This window comes from Barbus barbus (genome assembly GCF_936440315.1).
Source record: "Barbus barbus genome assembly, chromosome: 5".
Taxonomy (NCBI): domain Eukaryota; kingdom Metazoa; phylum Chordata; class Actinopteri; order Cypriniformes; family Cyprinidae; genus Barbus; species Barbus barbus.
Genome location: NC_136733.1, coordinates 8,712,751 through 8,732,548, shown reverse-complemented (window position 1 = coordinate 8,732,548; position 19,798 = coordinate 8,712,751). Strand labels below are relative to the sequence as shown.

Genomic DNA, 19,798 nt, shown 5'->3' with positions numbered 1-19,798 from the left:
TAACAATAACCAGGTAGATACTTCATGAAGTTTTATTTATATTAATGTTCTAGGTTCTGAATCTGATCTATTTGGAAAAAAAAAAAGTTGTAAATATTTTTTGTTGTAAAAACAGAGATATATAAGAATATGCTTTACAATCCAAGTCTACAGTATTCATGGGGTATAAATGCATAAGTGTGCATTTTTGTTAAAACACTTGTCAACTTTTCAAAGCAAAAATATGAATAGGATTTAGGACTACTGTTCTGATCTTCAATGTCACATAATCTTTGAGACATCATTCTAACATGCTTTTGTAACATTATAAACTTGCTAAATATTAATTTCTCACCTCAAACATATGAATGGTAGCATTTCATGGTTTCCACAAAAATATGAAGCAGCACAACGGTTGATAATGATCAGAAATGTTTCTTGAGCAGCAAATCAACATATTAGAATGATTTCTGAAGGATCATGTGACACTGAAGACTAGCGTAATGATGCTGAAAATACGGCTTTGTTTGCAGCATTTACATACAGAAAACAGGTATTTTAATACTATTTAACAACGTTGCCATTTTTACTGTATTTCTGATCAAATCAATGCAGCCTGGGTGAGCATAAAAACTTAAGAGACTTAAAACACTCAAAAACATTAAAGAACATAAAAAAAAAAATAGCTTGAAAATGAATGGAACTTTTTCACCCTCACTGAAACTCACGATAATGTGGATCCCAAGTGAAATGACTGGAATTTGCCCACAAATTTTGCAGAGCATCAGTAAAAGTGCTATGTTACCACTACTAATAATAAGACGACACTGTCTGGTAGCTAGCTTTTAATGTAATGATGCAACCTACAGAAAAAGTGACTGAAAGAATCAGTGAACAGAATCAAACTATTCAAGTCACTGGATAAATCAAAATCAGCACATAGCTTATTAGCCGCAGTGATGACGTGTTTTTGTAGGCCGACACATCAGTTCGCATCATTCTGATTCTTTCAGCAAAATATCAGTGGGATTTTTCCATTGGCTTTTGGATTACTGCAGAAAATATTGTAAGATCTGTGGCCAACAAATGTTGGAGTCTTGAGTCTACACCACAAGCGCATGACTTCAATGTTACTATCATTAATCTTCAGATGAAAAATGAAATGGTATGAAAATTTCATATCATAGTGGCCAAAATGATCATGTTATCAATATTGTTCAAATGTTCTGGAAACGTTGTTGGACCAAGTACTCATACGCAAACAACAAATAAAAATTAATCGCACTATTATATCGCAGTTTTTGTTTGCATAAACATTGAAATTGAATTGTGTTCATAGAATTCCATCCTACATTCTCTCCATATAATTTATTTCACTCTGCCTTCTGTCATGTTTTCATACAAAAATGAACCTAGGCAGCAAAAAAGTCATGTGACTTTGAACGATTGATAACTTGACTAACCAGTGGACCGATCTCGTTGCACAGCATCTGAAATGTTCAGTAATGCCGGAGTAAAGTCTGTCATCAAAATATTTCTGTATAATTGTCTTACACGACTGTGTAATGATCGCATTTATTGTATTTCGTCTGCTCGCTTTGAGGCGCAAGTAATTTATCATAAATTAAAATGATTATATTCAGTGGCTTCTCCGACTTTTCTTAGTAGTAATTAGTGTCAGTTTATCAGGAAGTGACAATTTTGTTCTCTTTGACTCGTTGGATGGAAACGGTGCTTTATATGCAAATGTTTTATGCGATATTCCAGTTTTGAGCATAAGTATTCCCATCTTTGGACGGAAACATAGCTACTGATGTATTTTACGTCCTAGAATAAACCATAGACCTTATTTAAGCCATTTAACCAATGCTCCATTTAAAAAAAACATCAAATAATGATGGAACCGATGGAAATGTTAACTTGCGAACTGGTTTCTGGGTTTTGGCCTACAAAAATCCGTCATCCTGCAGCTGTCCTCAGTCCTGAGGCGAGTTGGTCATGGCTCTCAGCAGCATCTCAAAGATGAGGAAGGTCACGGCGTTCACAGGGAACGCTCTCACGCTGTTCAGAAGAAGGCCTTTGAAGAAGACCCGCATGCCCTCCTCACGCACACTCACAGTAATGCAGTTCAACACACCGCTGTACATGCGACCGCCGCCGCCACACATCTGCAGTCGAGCCTTCACCATGTCCATGGGGGTGGCACAGGCCCATGTGACCACGCCAGCAACACCACCGGCCACCAGCACAGCAGTGTTACCTAAAGACCATATCTTCATATTACCACTTGGGTTTTCACTTTGAAAATGAATGGGATTCCTGAACATGCATTTTGCAAACTATTAGTAACTTTGATAAATAATCAGTATAATGAATGATTGTGAATTTTTAAAACCTATTTTAAATTTATATGTATTTATTAATCTTATTTCATGTTAATTTTAACATTTACTAATGCATTATTAAAAGGTTTTTAGTATTATTTAATGGGCCTGAGCTGACATGAACTAAAATGAATAACGTTAAAGAATATTACTGTAATATTACAGTAAGAAATGTTTTATCATTGTTAGCTAATATAAGTTAATGCATTAATTAATATAACATAATGGGACATTGTAGTAAAGAGTTACCAAATATTTTAGAATAGTTTATTAATCAATATACCACAAATATAAACTTACAAATCTAATATAGTAATATATAACATACATTATATATATAGTATTGTATATACAGCCATAAATATACAATATACTAACATATTTATTTATGCACAATTACCTGGTTGCTTCCCTTTCTCAGTCAGCATCCTGCAGATCAGCTCATATGGCAGGAAGTAAAGTCCAAAACAAGGCACGTCACGCAGGGCAAGAGCCCAAATTCCCCTGAAAAGGCCTTTCACCCCGTCCTCTCTTAAGATCACAGCAATACAATGTATGGAGCCTCTGTACTTATTCCCTCCTGACTTCGTCTGATTCTGCAGACGCACTTTAACCAGATCTACCGGAGCTGTAACAAACAACTGTGAGAGTGGATCAAATCAGCACAAATTAGTGCAATGTGTTGCTTTAGATTCTTTTGGACTTTGCTGGCTTGATGCCCAGACTTGCCTGTGCTAAACCTGAAAAACACCCGGCCATGAACACAGCAGTGAGTGATGAACGCTTGCTTTGGTCAGGGTTGTTGTGACCTGACCGAGTAAGGTAATCCAGTGCATTACTGTATGAACCAAAGGCCACAGCGTTGCTAATGGCAACAGAGAAGACAGGAAATGACATGCCATTAAAAAATCCACGAAACTGGGGAAAAAGGAAAAAAGATGATCTGTCATTCAAGTGATTAACTTTTTGAAGAAACAGAGGTAACTTATAAATTTCTTTCTAACAAACATAAGCGTTTATTGGTGGAATGACCTGCCCTTCAAGAATCAGCTAAAAACACATCTCTTCCATCTTTATTTGACGCTCTAACTTTAGCACTCTCTATTATAATTCTATTCTTAAAAAAAAAAAAAAAAAAAAAAAACTTGCCCCTTTTAGACTCATTCGTTAGACTCATTCATTAGACTTATTCATTTACTAACTGCCTGTTTTCTTAAAAAAAAAAAAGAATAAACTAACACTACAACCCTCTACGAACACCTTGGAAATCGAATCGCCATTAGCTAGTATATTTTTTAGTTTACTCACCAGACTAATGATAGAACCTTAGTAATTAGAATTAAAACTCAGTAACCATGTATGAATGCATATTAGTCATTTTAACTGAACTTAGGACTGGTGGTGGTGCTTTTTTGGTCATTCAGTGTTTCTGTAAAAAAGGGTCATTCTTCAATTGGGGTGGCAAATGAGAGGCAGAATTTGTAAAAATGCTTGTTTGTCTTTTTCTAATAAAATGTATTGCTATGCTTTTAAAATTAGTTTAATATGCTATATCCATTAAAATAAAAGCTTTAGAACATTTAGATTTTTAAATAATTTCAGTCAAACACTGGTGACACAGTCTGTGGTGTTACTTCAAAATGACATGGACATAAGTGGCTTAGTTACTATGGGCTAACTAAGGCCAGCTTCATCAGATTTTTGAGTTTTCTCAACTTGTTGTTTTAAGTTTATACAACAAAAAATTTATAACCTCCTAAAAAAATAAGTTGAGTCAACTAAAAAATCTGATGAAGCTGGTTGCCTTAAAATTTGGAGTTGGCTCAACATTTTTTTTTTTTTTTACAGTGTAGTGACGCTGCCCTGTTCATCAAAAAAAAAATCCAGGTCCTGCACATTCTTGGGTTTACCGGCATCCTCTGCACATTTGAGCTCTTTAAAAAACTGTCTATATGATGTTGAAACACATCTTTTCTCATATGCGACTCAGAAAAAGTGCAAACATTCACTGATGCTCAAGAAGGTAACACATTATATTTGTAACCAAGGGGATGCTTGAATATAATGATGGGTGTATTCTGTCTAGTGGTAAATATCTAAAATATTATGTAGCTTTACAAGAGCAGTACTAAGTAAGGGCTCTTATTTTGCAAGTTTTGTAAACTTAACAAACAAATTGTGTAGGTAAATACTATAAATAGAGCTGTACAGTATAGAGTTGTAAATATATCCATAGTTAGTTTATTCATATGTAGTATGAAGAAGCATTAAAAGTGTATCAAACATAACAGTTTGTGCTTATGTGCAGAATTACTATCCAGTGCTGATTTTGAACTAATGTTCCCTTTCAGTGAGTCTCGTTCGACATTACATTGATACTGATGTTATTGGGTCTCACTTGGGAGCCCAATCACTTACAAGAAATGGCCAATGAATATTGGCAAGTGAAATTTGGAGACCACGCCACTCCCTGTACATATGGGTATATTAGGTGATGATGCGTTGCTTTCTCACTGTTAGTCCCAGCTAGAGGTCTTCACGGGTCCACTTGGATCTGAAAACTCAAGGTCAAACCAGAGCTGGGTTCGGGTCCAAAACTTCTAAGAGTGCCTCAGACAAGGGTTGGGTTCGGTATTAGTGGGCTCAGGTAATTTAAAGGTGCAGTAGGATATCTTGGAAAATGCTAACTTTAGCCTGATAGAACTGAAAGCGAACGTCCCGATAAGACCCGATAAGACCCAAATTACTTTAAACTATCCCAGATGCAAACTTGTGTGTTTATGTTAAGTTCCGCACATAGAAAATGAACATAGCCTACGTTTGTAACCTCGAAATCCATATGAGATCAGGAAAATCCAATCAGTCCATTAAACTGTGCGTTCATGCAGGGCTTTTCTTTTTTTGTGTGTGCAGGAGCTCTTCACCAGAGATGAGGTAAATAACGTTGTTAAATCGCATGATTTATTAGGTTATCGATTTGCTTCTTTTCAAGCTATCAAGTTTAGTTTTCAAATCCAGTCACAATTGAAAGTCGAACTCAGAAATAATGTATCCATCAGACAGGCAAAATATCAGCCAAATCAGTCATCAGGACACCGGGATTTTTATCCTGACTGACTGCAGGGCTGCAGGCAGTGCCCACGTCAATGCTGTTTACATTCGGATCCAGTGAGTAAATGCCATCGGGTCAGGTCGGACTCAGGTCTAATTTTATCGGGTCTGTTTCGGGTCGGGTCTTTCTTTAAAAAAAATATTTATGCATGTCGGATTCGGGTAAGAAGTGATCTGGGTCGGATACAGATTTTAGGACACGAGAAGACCTCTAGTCCCAGCACTCTCCTTCACCACATGCCAAGAGGATACATTTGCAGAATGTGTGGAGATTGTAGTCCTTTTGGCGAAGGATACAAGCCTGTCCCTCTGGCCGAGATGAAGTCGGGGTTTAAAGCCAAGGAACGCAAGAAAAGTTATCCAAAAACAACCGATCTTGGAACTGTGTGTCTTAAATCAGGCCCTTCACAAGCTCTCGTTCAGGATGTTGACACAGAACACATTATTTTATGTGTTCAGACCCAGGATTGGTTTGAAGCAATCAACCTGAAGGGCACATACGTTTTGTGCACTTTCATGTCTTGATCTTACCTGGTCAGGTCTTACCTCAACTTAACTATCTAGACAACTAGCTTATAATAGCTCACTCGTGAGATCTGTTCTGCAAACACAGGCATCTCAGCCATTTGAGTCTGGGGTCAACTGGGAAAAGAGCAAGCTCTCCCCTGTGCAGAGCATCACTTTTCTTGGTATGGAGTTGGACTCAGTCAACATGACCACGTGTCTAACAAACCGATTTGACGCCGGTTTCATCCGCAGCTCCAGGGCAGGCATGTGCTCTCATCACATTAACACCACATCACAGTATGCTCTCATCACATGTCACACCTCACCCGCCATCTCCTCCTCTGGAGTCAAACATGGCTCAAATCACTGCCTGCAATTCACATCCTGGGGGAGCTCAATCGTGCATCCGATGCGCTCTCATTACAAATTATGTTCATAAGGGAACGGAGACTCTATCCACAGGCATTCTAGATGATCTGGAGTTGATTCGGGGAAGCTCAGGTGGACCTGTTTGCTTCCCAGGAGTCCTCCCATTGCCAACCATTTTATTCCCTGAATGAGGCCTCCCTTGGAATGAATGCACTGGCACACAGCTGGCCCCAGGGTCTGCACAAGTATGCAGTTCCCCCAGTGAGCCTCCTTGCACAGACATTGTGCTGGATCAGGAAGGATGAGGAGCAGGTTTTGTTGATTGCACCTTATTGGCCCACACAGACCTGGTTCTCAAACCTGATGCTCCTTGTGACAGACCCTTCCTAGCATAATCCTCTTTCTTGGGAAGGTGGAACCATTTGGCACCCGCATCCAGACCCTGGGAACCCCCACGTGTAGCTTTCTTGACTGGACGCAGCAGACTTTAATGGTCTATCACAGGCATTGATAGACACTATCACTCAGGCTAGAGCTGTGAGCCATGGTGGAGCCGCTGGGTCGATGGGCCGAGATGGAATCTGGGTCTTGGAGGTTGAAGACAGAGACCAGGGATCCCCCGACCACGGTGGAGCTGGAGACTGACAGAACCGAAGCAAATCTGCTCCACAGATGGAAAGCTGAGCATGAGCTGAGGGACTAGCAGGATGTAGCGGCAGCGGGGCAGAAGATGGCAGACGGCTCATTAGAGAGGGTGGGAGAGGGAGGCTAGGTGGGAATTCATGACAGACTGAGTTTATGCAGACTGGGCAGGTTTATGCAGCCCACACACACACCAAAGCGCAACTCCCAGCACAGAGAATGCAGCGGATAGGGGAACTACCTCCTTGGTCGTGACGGGACAGACAGACAGTTCCGAGGTGAATGCCAACACTTAAGGAGTGGCGTGCGTGGCCCAGACACACAATATGGTGACTCCCATTACAGGAAGCGCCTCTGACAGGGGAACGACCTCCATGGTCGTTTCAGGACAAACAGAGTTCCTAAACGGCCTTCTTGGCCGTAACAGGACAGGCAGAGATTTCAGACGATGATGGAAGAAGACTGGGTCCTGCCTCAGCGGTGGTACAGTGGGTGGGGCTTTTCTCTGCGCCCTCGCTCTCCACTGATAAACAATAAACAGGGGTAAATCACGGCACTTTCGTTTCTTTCTGGTCGGTTATTCTGTCATGGAGCTGCTAGATTGAAGATAGACTGAAGGTGCACAAAGAAGAAGTTAAATTCAAATAGGGTATTTATTCCACAAGACACAGGTAATCCATAACCAGCACAAGTGAGGTACAAACATCAATAATCGACCAACTCAAACTGAAAAGAGAGAAACTTAAGTATGCAGACCAAATGAGGATATTTAACCAGACACACCTGAACATAATGACAAACTCAAATCAGGAACCAAGACAACAAACACAAGAGAAAATTATGCAAACTCAAAGTCCAAATGAACAAAAACCATAACAACATAGGCCAAATTCCCTTAATCATCCATCACAATGAGTAAAACCAAAGAATATAGCTCTGATATGCACCAAAATATTGTTGAGCTTCATAAATTAGAAAGTGGGTGTAAGAAAAGGCGATAATTAATAATGAGGAGGATAGTTTGAGTGGCCTTCTTCCATGGCCATTCCAGTTCTCTGACCTGAACCCTATAGAAAATGAGTGGGGTGAACTGAAGAGGAGAAGCACCAACATGGACCTGGAAATCTAAAAGGTCTGCAGTGATTCTGTAAGAAGAAATGGTCTCTGATCTCTTGTCAGATGTTCTCTAATCTTATCAGGCATTAGAGGTTAAGACTCAGAGCTGTTATCTTGGCAAAATGAGGTTGCAAAAAGTATTGGATAAAAGGGTATGATTAATTGTGGCCAATGTTTATTAGAGAAAAACATTAATTTCAGATTGAGATCCCCCCATTTTAAATTCTTATACTCCAGTGAAAAGTGAGTTTTGTAAAAATTTTAAGATAAAAGATCAAAAGGATTAACAATGTATATTTACTTTCACAGCTGTCTTTGCTTATATTTACCAAAAGTATGAATCATTTTGAGCACAACTTTGTATATGTATATGTACTGTATATACATATGTAGTTTTTCATAACTTACTCCTTCATGTGTGTATGTTTTGACCACACAATCAAATATCCCTCCATACACAGCCTGGGTCTGCAAGCGCACCTATGACCAAAATAAAGGCATCAACTGCATTAGTAGTGTCAGTGACTGAAAACCATCAAATCACACATACTTCAAATCTGTTATCAAAAAACTCACCTTTACTGTGTCCAAAGGGTGTCCAACAACCAAACCAACAGCACCTGACACCACATATATGATTAACCATTTGTGAATCATTGAACAGTTTGCAGTCTTATATTATGAAACCTTTATAATAGAGTAACAGAGTAATGATTATATTTCTTATAATCTTGTACAAAGAGAACTGCAGCTGTACCATTTGTGAAGAAATCGTATTAGTTGTTTAGGCAATATACTACAGGCAAAACCATTGTTTTTTCATGCACTGGTCAATTTTGAAATTTTGGGATCCATGTTTCCATATCTTTTTTTTTTCTTCTTTAAAACTAGTGGAAAGAAAATCTAAAATACACATTTAAGTGATTATTTTATTACACTTTATCTATTTGTGTCTGTAACTCTTTACTGTAGGCCTACATATCTTAAAAGCCCCCCTTTGCGTACACCATCTGAAGGTTTTTACAAACACATGAATTGGTGAAAGTTTACCAAACACGGTGATTTTTATTTTGGCAGCGGCTATTTGCACTAAGTGTAAATAGCTATAGATTCTATTTTCACTATGTTAAAATAGCAAGATTTTCTGCTATAACTACTTATTGCAAATAGCGGCAATTATCTGCACCTCAGTATTGTAGTATATTATAAAACAGTACGCAATATATATAACGTATTGAGTGTAAATTATAGTTTTATTTCAATTTATTAAATTGATGCCACCTTATTGGGACAATAAAACCCTCCCCACCTACACTAACCCTTCCCGATACTTTTAGTTTCAACTTTTTGATTATTTCCCTCATTTTTATTTAAGGTAAATGCCTTTCCGATGCGATATGAGATTTGAAAAGGTAAAAAAAAGATCGGCGAAAGGTGGGCTCGAACTCGGGTCGATCGCGTCAAAACCATCTACTCCACTGAAACTGATGCCATTATTATTATTATTTTTAACATCAAAATGATCCAAGAAAGATCTGGCTTTATCCGATGCTCAAATTTTTCTTCTGGAAATGTATGCAAATTAGTGCATATTTAATTAGATGCCAGATTTTTATATTTAATAACATTTCAGATAACTTGCAATACAAATTGTCTTAATGTTATCAACTGGGGAAAGTATATGGTGAAATCTATAAATGTTTTCTTATTCACGTCTGTTATCTTGCCTTAATTCTTTTGACCAACCAAGCTATCATATACTATGTATTACACGTATGAGGGGCGTTGTAAAGAATATCATGTACCGTGATGTTTCTAACTTCTCAGTTGATGGCTGATAAATCCGAGCTGATTCAAGTCATCTATTAGCAAATGTTTTTCCCTGTTATTTTAACTACACATGTTAAGAATTCAAAAGCCAAAGTTAAGAATTACCTGAAATCCATCCTGCGACGAACTCCACAAACGGCATGGCACATTCATTAAACTCGTAAAATACACCAATAATAAGAAATAAAAACTCTTCTTCAGTTAGTCCGGAATATGTGTTTATTCGTGTGAAAAGCTCGTGCAGCAGGAAACGAATGGCCCACTGCCAAAGTTCAGACGCAGCGCTCTGATACATGAACCTCAGCACAACGACATATAGGCTAGAAATGTTGTTTCTATAAAATATTTTTCAAGCAACAACTTTCCACGATATCTTCACGGATTTCAGGATAAAGCATGATTGTGTCCACTTTGGGCGGAAATCATCTTGCTTTAGTAAACTGCTGTCACGAGAGCGACTGCGATGACTCAAGGTCTTTTAACAACACGAATCTGCATTTTTGGAAGAAGTTTACTGTTGCTAAAAAGTAAATAGAGAGAGAACGAGGGGTTCTTAAGAGTTTGTTTGGTCTCAAGAGCTGCTCTACTACCATCTGGTGGTGATAATATAGTGCTGCGCTCACCTACAGGTAAGCCCTACATCTCAAAGAATTTGAATATCGTGAAAAAGTTAATTTTTTTCTTGTAACTTGTTTAAAAAAGTGAAACTTTCATATATTTTAGATTCATTACATGTAATGTAAAACATTTCAAAAGTTTTTTTTTGTTTGTTTTAATTTTGATGATTCGAGCTTACAGCTCATGAAAGTCAAAAATCAGTATCTCAAAATATTAGAATATTTACATTTGAGTTTATTAATGACCATTCCTACAGAATAAACTCCGGGTATCTCTTGAAACCACAATAATGGGGAAGATTGCTGACTTGGCAGTGGTCCAGAAGACGAACACTGATGCCCTCCATAAAGAGGGTAAGTCACAGAGGGTCATTACTGAAAGGTGTGGCTGTTTACAGAGTGCTGTATCAAAGCATATTAAATGCAAAGTTGACTGGAAGGAAGAATTTGGGTAGGAACAGGTGCATAAGCAACAGGGATGACTGCAAGCTTGAGAATACTGTCAAGCAAAGCTGATTCAAACACTTGGGAGAGCTTCACAAGGAGTGGACTGAAGCTGGAGTCAGTGAATCAAGAGTCACCCGCTCAGACGTCTTCAGGAAAAGAGCTACCAAGCCACTTCTGAACCAGAGAGAACGTCAGAAGTGTCTTACCTGGGCTGTGGAGAAAAATAACTGGACTGTTGCTCGGTGGTCCAAAGTCCTCTTTTCAGATGAAAGTAAATTTTGCATTTAATTTGGAAATCAAGGTCCTAGAGTCTGGAGGAAGAGTGGAGAGGCACAGAATCCATGTTGTCCAGTGTGACTTTTCCACAGTCTGTGATGATTTGGGCTGCCATGTCATCTGCTGGTGTTGGGCCACTGTGTTTTCTGAAGTCCACAGTCAACGCAGCCATCTACCAGGAAATTTTAGAGCACTTCATGCTTCCTTCTGCTGACAAGCTTTATGGAGATGCTAATTTAATTTTCCAGCAGGACTTGGCACCTGCCCACACTGCCAAAGCTACCAAAAGCTGGTTCAATGACCATGGTGTTACTGTGCTTGATTGGCCAGCAAACTCGCCTGACCTGAACCCCATAGAGAATCTATGAGGTATTGTCAAGAGGAAGATGAGAGACACCAGATCCAACAATGCAGATGACCTGAAGGCCGCTATCAAAGCAACCTGGGCTTCCATTACACCTGAGCAGTGCCACAGGCTGATTGCCTCCATGCCACGCCGCAGTGATGCAGTAATTCATGCAAAAGGAGGTCCAACCAAGTATTGAGTGCATAGAAAGAAACATACTTTTCAGAAGCCAGACATTTCTGTTTAAAATATCATTTTTTTATTAATCTTATGTAATATTCAAATTATCTGTAAGCCATAATCATCAAAAAATTCAAGACATAAAGGCTTGAAATATTTCACTCTATGTGTAATGAATCTATATAATATATGGGTTTCACTTTCTGAAATGAGTGACGAAAAATATTGACCTTTTTCATGATATTCAATTTTTTTGAGACGTACCTGTATTATTTCCCACATACTGTACTTTAAAAACTTATCTTAAAATTATGTTCTCTTTACCAGGGATAATTTTCAAAATATAAAGCAATTGTACAATATCACTGAAATACAGGAAAATATCTACTGTATATATGTCAACAGGTTTTTTTTTTGTTTTTTTTTCTTTGTTGCATGGTTTCTGGAGATAAAGTGGATCTTACATCAATTACATGCTACAATTTATAGCCTAATTTTCACATTTGCACTGTATTAACATTTTGCTATCTAAACAAAAAAAGCATAATAATTACATTAATAATGCATAATCCTTGCATATACTTCATCACTATCAAATAAATCTTTTCATATTGAACAGAATCAAACCGATAGATAGAAAGAGAGAGAGAGATACAGAGATTTATATGCAAATATATATTTCATCTAAACACTGTATTGCATGTTGACCGCATTTTACTGCATGTATTAACATAACATCCATCTATTAATAGAACTCAGTATCAGTTCAGATGTGAATCCTATAGTTTCAACGTAATGACACGAAGATCTCGGAGGGTTCTTGGGACGTCTCGACCTGTTCCTGGTCCTTAAAGCGAGGTCCTAGACCTTCAGGAGCTGAGAATGAGAACCTCTGGAGGAGGGAAGTGAAGAACAGGAAGAGTGTATTTCGTGCCAGCTGCTCACCCAAACATGACCTTTTCCCTGGAAAAATTTAAAGGCAGGACACATGTATGCACACTTCATCTTACATTAAAACATCATTTGTAAGTGTGAGTGAAATACAATGAAAGTCTACCTGCCGAAAATGGATAAAATGCATCCCGTTTCCTAAAATTCCTTCGGTCATCTAGGAAGTGTTCGGGATAAAATTGATGTGGTTTTTCCCATTGTGATGGATCCTTTAGCACGGAGGAGAGATTACAGATGACCAGTGTGCCCTTGTGTGAAAGGAAACAGAGACAAAATACTCATATATTTACAGCCATATATATAATATAATGCCAGAGTTTGCAGTGTTTGTATTTTCATCAGCGCAAGACCAAACATCCATATCTATGAATGAAGTCCCCTTGTAAAAAATAAGTATATTTAACATACTTTTACAATGAGTACTTATTACCACCTAATGGCCTTATAATTTCATAATTACTTATGTGTGTACTGCCGATTATACTAACAAGCATTAATGGTAATCTAAAATATATTTTAATGTTATTTATATTTCAATGTGTGTCATATATTTAAATATATTTGTAGTTGCATATTTGTAAAGGTGAAGTTGCAACTCAGTACATTTAACATATTAACTTTAAATATAATAACACACTACAGTTAAAATTATAATCAAGTACAGTACATTTGTTTTATGTTAGTCAACACATCAGAATAAGGGTTTTCTTTAAAGCTGGAAAAATTATTAAAACAATGATTTAAAATGTACTTTAAAGTAAAACTTTCAATTTGAAACTTTTTAAGTGTACTTAAGTGAATCATGACAATTTAATTAATATTATAGAATCTGAAAGTCCAGTTCTTTAAAATGTACTTTTAAGGTTTGACTATAACTACAAGTGCACATTCAATACAATTAAGTGTGCTTCTTTTTCACAAAGGGTTTTAATCTCTATCAGGGTTTTCAATTTAATATGAATTAACCAACTTATTACCAATATTGATATAAATCAGTTCATTTTATCAGGCTCATTAAAAACATTTAAACACTTTTCCTTACAAACCTTGTTCAAATTTTCAATACTGCACGTACCCAATGCAATTTACAAATTGCCCAAAGCAAATAAATACAAGCAAAAGCAATTAACCCGAAGGAGAAAACAATCCAAGAAGTGCTACCATGGCATATTTCATCAGAGTATAACAACAGTACAACAGAGCATAAGTACTTTAGGAATGAAGTATCCAGCCAGTATTGAGTCTCGACTTGTCAAACGGGGCGCAGTCAGAGGGAAGATGTTGGTCACTCTCTGAGTTTCATGAAGAACTGCGTCTGTGTAAGGCACACTGGCTCGGTCTCCCAAACATGGCTGCCGCCACTTCCCAATTACACAGTCGATCTCATCTTGAACTTTCTCTGTGAAAAATGACAACAATCATACAATTTAGTGGCTATGTTAACAACTATATATAGTACAGGTAATTGTGACTCACATCATGAATTATTTTAATATTCACCCAAAAAAAATAAAATCTGAAAATTTACTCATCATCAAGCCATCCAAAGATGAAGATGAATTTTTTCTTCATCAGAACAAATTTGGAAAAATTTAGTTTTGCATCACTTGCTCTCCAATGGATCATCTGCAGTGAATGGGTACCGTGAATGGGAGTCCAAAAAGCTGATAAAAACATGACTAATCCACACTCCAGTCCATCAGTTAATGCCTTGTGAAGCCAAAAGCTGCATGTTTGTAAGAAGCAAAATCATTCAGATGTTTTAAAATGTTGCTTCCAGCTAAAATTATGAGTCTGTAATGCTTACTTCAGTGAAAAAAGTCATCTCGTCTGACCCAGGAGAGAAATATGCATAGATCAATCATCATTAACAAGCGAAAACAGTCCAAAACAGTTCTAAACAAATGTGTATTTTGATGTGAGACGACAACAGGGCATGGACTTTTTCACTGGAGGAACCATTATTATGGATTATGGACAAAAGTAATTGTTTTAATGTTAAAATTACGTAATTAAGTGTTAGTATTTTACAAACATGGCACTTTTCACTTCACAAGATGTTAAGTGATGAACTGTAGTCGTGTGGATTACTTGTGGATTATTGTGAGGTTTTTATGAGCTATTTGGGCTCTCATTCTGACGGCACCCATTCACTGCAGAGGATCCATCAGTGAGCAAGTGATGCAATGCAAAATTTATCTAAATCTGTTCTAAAGAAGAAACATCTACGTCTCGGATGGCCTAAGGGTGAGTAAATGTTGAGCAAATTTTAATTTTGGGCTAACTATTCATTAAGTAAGTCTATTACTATAAATATATATGGTGATTTCACAGAACAGATGTTTTCAAGTTCACTTACTTTGGATGTTGGGGTACTTGATCATTAGAAGTAAAGCCCATCGTAGGGTGTCAGTCATGGTTTGCGTCCCAGTCTTAAGCAGGTCCACAGTGATACAGGCAAGGTTATCCCCAGTGAATGCAGCCTCTGTATCCTTCCGTCTCTAAAACAAAACCATGATTCAGACACACTTGACCAGATTTAAAACTCATTTTGTCAAAGCATAGCAGAGCTTATGATTGATATTCATAATAAAGTCAACATGAAATCAAAATCTGCTCTCTTAATGCATATTCCTGTTTTCATTGTGTACTTATCAAACATATAACCTATATAACTTTTACATTACAACCTATAACTTTGTTTTACCTTTAAAACAACTTTCCTTTCTCTAATTTTTCAAGCCCTAAAATGGGTTGTGAATGCCATTTTGTGTCGACTTTAGATGAAAAAAAAAAACTATGATATAATAATGCTTGCCACAGAGCACTTCAGGAATAAATAAATAATCAGTGAAAGAGTCTTCGCTGTCTTACCTTATCTATCTCTCCAATGTAGGAATCTATGAAATCACGATGATCAAAAGGATCCCAATCCTTCTTATGTTTCTCAATTTGTTTCTTAATGAAGGCTGATAGCTTTGCATAGTTTAATAAAGCTGTCTTATGTGGTCCATAGAAACGTTTGACAATCCCAGGAAATGCATTGTAAAACTAAAAATATATTAAAACAGAAAATTTGCATTAACATATATTTATCTAGTAAGAAATGGTAAACGTTATAGCCTAACGCATACCATGTCGACTCATTTAAGAAAGAATAGCTTAAATAAGTGTATTCGGAAAAACAAAACCTCTATATTTCACAGAAGAAAAAGATAAAAAAGTACCTGAATTTGTGGAATATTTTCTATGAACATGGAGTCTGAATTGAGAAGTAGGTTCTGGAAGTCAGTGAAGTTGTCATCAAAACGCTTCCCAAACACAAAACATCCAATTACATTAACAGTGGCATTGTTTAGGATGTCATGGGGGTTGAAGGGGCTTCCTGTCAAGTAATATTATTGTTACTTTAAGCAAAAAATGGGTTTTGGAACAATATATAAGAGTGAGTAAATAATGAAAATGAATTTAAAGTTTAAATTTGCAAATTGAAAGTAGTGGATTTGGTAAACAGTACTGCACCTTGCTCTTCCTCAAACCTCTGACACAGACAGATGCATTCTTGTTGAATGTGATGCTCCAAAACCTTTTTACCCTCTGCAAAGGCCTTCAGGTGAAAGGCAGTAAAATGGCGCTGCTTCCTCCACTTGTATCCACTGCTCAGAGAAATGCCTGCACAAAAAGGTTATTTTTTTATTTGCCAACTCTTGTTCTTGGAGTGACTGGGTTTTGATATCAGAGATTCCAGGTAAATTTTTTGTGGTTCTTATCAATAATTCGGGCACACACACACACACACACACACACACACAACTGAGCTCACCATTTCCTTGAACTACTTCTTTAAAGGGAGGAGATATGATCCGGTTAAGAAAGTAGTCTCCTTGTGTCACCAAAACCTCCTTCACCCATTCATATCCAGACACTAGCACAATCTTGTCATAGCCCACTCTGAGGCTGAAAATGTTGCCAAATTTTGCAGCCACCTGCATGATCAGCAAATTGCATACATTACATACATCTCTTCAATTGACTTCTATTGTATTAAAATATGAATAATGTGCACTGGCAAGCCTTTATGGAAAGCTAAAAATGTCTCTCATGTTTGTGGATCAATTTGGTGTTGCGGTTTTATGTTTGCTTTTTTTTTTGGTGTTGTGGTTATGTTAGTCAAACATCAAAATAAGTGTACTTTAAGCAAAAGATTAAGACAATGATTTCAAATGTAAGTTACTTTCATTTGACATGCACTTTTTAAAAGTTTACTACGTAGAACACTTCTGTGGCCTTTCATTTCATACTAGTTACAGTTTAAGATTTTAAGTATAGGCCTATATGATGACTTCAAAAACCTAACAACCTAACAAACTAACTGAAAGATTTAAATAAATATCAGTGTTTTCACCATTCATGTCTGTACACAATTGTTTCCAGCGCAACTGAAAGAGCTCGTGTTGAAATAAACACTGCTGACAAAAGCGTCTCTGTTCCCACGGTTGCACTGCGCCAGACTGTGGCTTATATATGGACATTAAGAATATATCATCATGGCTTCAGAAAGCATCTTTGTGAGCTCTTCTTTAACGTGTGTGAAAGAAATAAGACGGAAATTTGTACCTCGTCCATCGCACGACAGTCGAAACCGACGAAAACGTTGCCAAGAAACGGAAAACTCCACGGTCCTGGTGGAAAGTTCGGCGCATTCTTACTTTTCCAAAAATCAAAAATTAGTAACGATATGAGAAGAAGTCCCAAACAACTCTTGACATCCAAGGCATTCAGTAATGACATCAAAAGCATGGTGTTGCTCTGAGCAGGGTTTGTTTCCAAAGTCCATTCGAGTTCACGTGTCTATCTGATGCATTCACAGAGCTAGTCAAATAAATAAAGCGTAAACTATTTAAAATAGTAAGTTTTGATTAAAAACATTTTTTTATCACGTCACGTGGCATCGAATAGCGTACAACTTTGAAGAAAGAAAGAAAATCTATGTTAGAGCTAGACAAACCATAACATTATTAATAAATCTGAATAAAGAAAGATGCACTATTGAGATATGTGAAATATGGTTTATTTAAAATATAACAGTAAAACTGTTATGCTAGATGTGAAGGGTGATGAAAATTTATGTTATGACAACAGAACATATTTATTCCAGATATGATGTGTGTTTCCTCTCTCCTGGAAGCTTCCTTTCTGTCCTCACCTCCTCTTTTAGAGAATTGATATGTCTGTATGACAGCACACTTTGTGATTTATTTCCAAGTTACGCGCTTTAGGAAATAAGGAAGCATCAATTAGAGTACTGATATGCACATAATGTCTTCCAATAGGGCTCTACACCGGCTGAGAACTGCCACAATCAGCTATAAGCCATACCTGCTAATGCTACCCTGGTAAAGCCTATAATCATGCTGTACACCTGATGGTAGTTTTCTACTAGTTATCTCACACAAGGGGAAATCTCTTTGTTACTGGTACTAAAGGTAAACTTACAAGACTTACATTACCCTTACATTATAATTCATTCTCATTAGAAAATAGAGCAATATGATACTAGATTATAATGTAAGGCATTAAATTTGGGGTTGTTGATACAGATCCTTAGCTATCTCACCGGACTGCACAGCCATAAGCAATACCAGGCGCAATATATATATAAAAAATTGTATTAAGTTACCAGAACAGTAACATTTAAATATAAATTAATTTACAGTTGTTAGATATGTTGTAGATTGTTTAACATCTTCCAGGTTAATTTAATATTTAAGGTTAGTTACACTATATATACTGTTCAAGAGTTTAGTATCAGACAGATTTTATTTTATTTTTTAAGAATGCATTAAATTCATTATAAATTCTTGTAATCTTAAAAATTACATATCTCTGGTAATCTGGTCATTTCTGAAGCATCATGTGAGACTGAAGACTGGAGTAATGGCTGCTGATTTTTTTTTTTGCATTAGGCTACAAGAATACATTGCATTAAAATATAATACTATAGACCACAGTTATTTTAAAATATTACTATTTAACTGTATTTTTGATCAGCATACACATAAACAGCCTTTATGAGCATTATTTGTAAAAGTCTGTATTTGTTCAAATCTAGGAAGCATTACCAATTTTAAAAACAATGAAGATATAATACTTTACAAACATGATCCACTATTGTATGTATTATTTATAATATTTCTTGAAATGTTATAACATTCCTTGAAAGATAATCAGTGTTAAAGACAACTTGAATTTTTTAAACATACACTCTATGAGCAGCATTTGTGTAAAGAGAGCACATTTCAGATAGTTGCATCACAATCCTTTTGAGATCCTTACACGTATCATGCATAAGTTACTGCATTTAAATGGCCATAACATGAATAGAAAAAGTCCACGTTTTCTGTTTGTTTGATGGTTCAGTTTCTTTTTTATTTCACATGAATAGGATGCAAGACAATGGTGATGGCACCAAAGAGACAATATGTTCATATGTCCAATAAGACCATTGCATGTTTTAAAGAGACCAAACAAATTAGTCTCTGGTAACTTACAGTATATAATAGAATTAAATACTTGTGATGAAAATAAAAATAAATCTAGAACAAATACTCCGGAATGGATATTGATGATGAATGATGATTTCTGAATGATAAGAAAGGAAGCTTTTTGCTGGCTACTGATGTAGTTTCTGTTTCTACCAGTAGGGGCTAAAGTGGCCATGCAACTTGCAAAAACTTCAACCCATCCCTTGGTCCCAAGAAAGAGCTAAAGAGCCACAGAGTTTGACCCAATTATTTGCACTGCCCTCTAGTGGTCAGCGTACTCTGTTTTTTGTGACAGTAACTTCATCTTTTGCAGAATTAATACAAAAATATCACAGGTTCAGTTAAAATTCCACAATTTTCATCACCCTTGTGCTTTCATCTTAAATAGTCCAGTGGGGTGACAACAGTAATTTTTAAAAGTTCAAATATTCCACATTATTCTTCAGTTAAAGGCGAATGGTTTCTGTGTTTTTTCCCCCCACTCTCTCTGTTTATGAG

General features: G+C 36.8%; 2 protein-coding genes across 2 annotated transcripts; both read right to left on the bottom strand.

Annotated features, from left to right (window-relative positions):
- Positions 1-810: 810 nt before the first annotated feature.
- Positions 811-10,511, bottom strand: LOC306869285 (solute carrier family 25 member 45-like). The gene is made up of 6 exons (XM_079415976.1): positions 10,044-10,511; positions 8,685-8,728; positions 8,517-8,588; positions 3,093-3,281; positions 2,764-3,004; positions 811-2,239 (listed from the first exon to the last, which is right to left on the bottom strand). Exons 1-6 carry the CDS (start codon positions 10,231-10,233, stop codon positions 1,956-1,958), a joined length of 1,020 nt encoding a protein of 339 aa, XP_079272102.1. The 5' UTR covers positions 10,234-10,511; the 3' UTR covers positions 811-1,955.
- A 1,726-nt stretch (positions 10,512-12,237) lies between these two features.
- LOC306870590 (cytochrome P450 2J2-like) lies at positions 12,238-17,606 on the bottom strand. Its single transcript, XM_079417960.1, has 9 exons — positions 17,373-17,606; positions 16,579-16,741; positions 16,278-16,427; positions 15,983-16,140; positions 15,630-15,806; positions 15,115-15,256; positions 13,967-14,154; positions 12,862-13,003; positions 12,238-12,767 (listed from the first exon to the last, which is right to left on the bottom strand). The coding sequence occupies exons 1-9, from the start codon at positions 17,553-17,555 to the stop codon at positions 12,592-12,594; spliced, it is 1,479 nt and encodes a 492-aa protein (XP_079274086.1). The 5' UTR covers positions 17,556-17,606; the 3' UTR covers positions 12,238-12,591.
- Positions 17,607-19,798: the final 2,192 nt, after the last annotated feature.